At 34.6% G+C, this 2,580-nt stretch overlaps 1 protein-coding gene across 1 annotated transcript; it reads left to right on the top strand.

Annotated features, from left to right (window-relative positions):
* The first annotated feature begins 1,444 nt into the window (after nucleotides 1–1,444).
* LOC145269158 (uncharacterized) lies at nucleotides 1,445–2,233 on the top strand. The gene has a single exon (XM_080124765.1). It carries the CDS (start codon nucleotides 1,445–1,447, stop codon nucleotides 2,231–2,233), a length of 789 nt encoding a protein of 262 aa, XP_079980891.1.
* Nucleotides 2,234–2,580: the final 347 nt, after the last annotated feature.

Raw genomic sequence — 2,580 nt, 5'->3', positions numbered from 1 at the left:
CTATTAAAAAGTAAATAATTAATTTACTCACCAAAGTTTTATATATCACAAATTGAAGATAAAAGATCAATAAATAATATATTCAAATTTCAAACAAAAAAGTAGTGTTTTTTTAGAAATTTACCTGTAATGACCGAAGTTTAAAACTTTTTTTTTTAACACGTCGTTTGTTTTTTATTTATTTATTGTATTGAAATCTTGGTCCTTGCTCCTTTAATTGAAAACAAATTAGGGCTTGAATTACATTTTTGGAGTAGTTATAAACTTGGAAGGACAAGTGGCCGAATTAATTCACGCCTCCCATTTTGAAATGTCTATTAAAAAGTAAATAATTAATTTACTCACCAAAGTGTTATATATCACAAATTGAAGATAAAAGATCAATAAATAATATATTCAAATTTAAAACAAAAAAGTAGTGTTTTTTAGAAATTTACCTGCAAAGTCAGAAGTTTAAAACCTTAAAAAAAAAAAAAAAAAAAACACGTTGGTCCTTGCTCCGTTCATTGAAAAAACAAATTAGGGCTTGAATTACATTTTTCGAGGAGTTATAAGCTTGGAAAGACGGGGTGGAATTATTCAATATTTTTCACGAAATTTCTGACACACCTAGCGTCGATGAACAATTATTTACTAAATAAAACTAGCAGAATGTAGGATGATTTTTTTTCGCACTAACAACGAATTGCTGATTAATAAGATCATCACTAGGTGTACCAGAATTTTTGTAGGAATTTTTGACACCCCTAACACGAAACTGCGAATAAAATATTAAAAAATCTCGCAATTTCTCTTTTAAAAGTGGGTGTTTATTTTCTTTATGAAATCCAAAATAAACTATTAAAGTTGTATATAAAACAACAGAAATATTATTTTTTATATAAAAAAAGTGTTTACAAAATGCTGACGCGCCTTCATGCAGCCATTTTTTTTACGTAATTGTCATATTATGAGTTATGTCCCCTTCGGTCAACTCTTTAATATAAAACAATACAAGAGTTGCGTCCCTTGTGGTTAGTAAAAAATAAATACATGGACTTGCTCCATGGCTTATCACGCTTAAATGTATCTTGTCTTCTGGTGTCTTTTTTTTAATAAGGTTCATCCCGTATCATATAATGAAACAAACATAATCGGACATGGTGGCAGCTACGGGGATTTTCTTACAAAAAAAAAAAGAAAAGAAATCCATCCACAAATAGAATGAACGCAAAAGAAAATATCAGTCTTCACTCTTCGTGTTGCGCGTAAACGCACATGGTGACGACGACAAGCGCCATCTTATAAAAAAAAAAAAATCGATGTACAAAGTCAGTTCGCCAATTTCATTCAGTCGTGTGATTGTTTTGTTTTCTTTGTTTTGTTTTTTTTTTTAATTAAAAAAAAGGGGTATTAATATAATAATAATAATATAAAAAAAAAACAATAATTAAATTAAAGTAAAATGAGTTCTAATGCAAGCGAACTCGTTATGCACTGGGGGTCTGAGAATCTATTTGAATCGTTCAGATTCTTCAAGCACCGGTGCGCATTATATTTCTCAGTAAAAAAAAACATTCCCGTCGAGAAGCAGGTCGACCACATTCTACGGCTGTCTGGTGAGGAAGGTTTATGGCGATATAACGCCTGGACATTTGACGATGATGCTGACCGGATGAACCCGGGAGCAATTTGGTGTAAATTTGAGGAGTGTCTAGAGCCCCAAACCAATTTTCGTATTTCACGTTTCTATTTGCGTGAATATAAACAGAAGAATACGGAAAGCATCGACGACTTCATGGCGAGATGTAAACTACAGGCAAAAAAATGCAGGTTTAGGGATAACCAAGAGACTGAAGAACGTCTCATTGAACAAATGATTACCGGCACCAGACACCCGGAGTTACGAAAACTTCTACTTTCGATAGGCATGAAGCTTACACTCCAAGAGGCCTTAAATAATGGTAGAACGCACAAAGTGTCCTTTAACCACATGCGGCAAATGGCTGAAATTCGAGGCGATTGTAAGGAAATTAGTGCAATAAAAACAAGCCAGTGTCGACATTGTGGAAATAAACATGAAAAAGAAAAATGTCCAGCCTGGGGCACCACATGCTCAGCGTGTGGCAAAAAGAACCACTGGGCGAAAGTCTGCACTAACAAAAAGGAGGGCACAAGAAACTACAGCCAAAAAGAAAACGACGAACAGCCAAAAGCAGTTGCAAGAAAACAGATACAGAAAGCGGAACAGTAAAATCTGCTCAGTAAAATCTGAGCCCAAGGAGATGTATAGAGAATTTGAGCAGTTAAACTTTAATGCGATTCATCAGCCAAAAGACGAACGTACTGAAATAATAATGGAACTTAAAATAAAGCTTCCCAATAGACCAGGCACTCATATACTCAAAGCAAAGGTGGACACAGGTGCAGAAGGGAATACGCTTCCTTTACGACCTTTTCGAAACATGTTTCCCAACAGAGTTGATGACTTAGGACAACCCATTCCAGGCTCCACAAAGAAAGAGCACACGATTCTGACGGCATACAATGGCTCAAACATAATACAGCATGGATCGATCTTCATACAATGCGGACACAAAG

The sequence above is a fragment of the Euprymna scolopes genome, chromosome 45 (assembly GCF_053919585.1).
Source record: "Euprymna scolopes isolate OS-2025 chromosome 45, ASM5391958v1, whole genome shotgun sequence".
Classification (NCBI taxonomy): Eukaryota; Metazoa; Mollusca; class Cephalopoda; order Sepiida; family Sepiolidae; genus Euprymna; species Euprymna scolopes.
The sequence above is the reverse complement of the archived record's forward strand: the minus strand, read 5'-3'. Positions and strand labels throughout refer to the sequence as shown.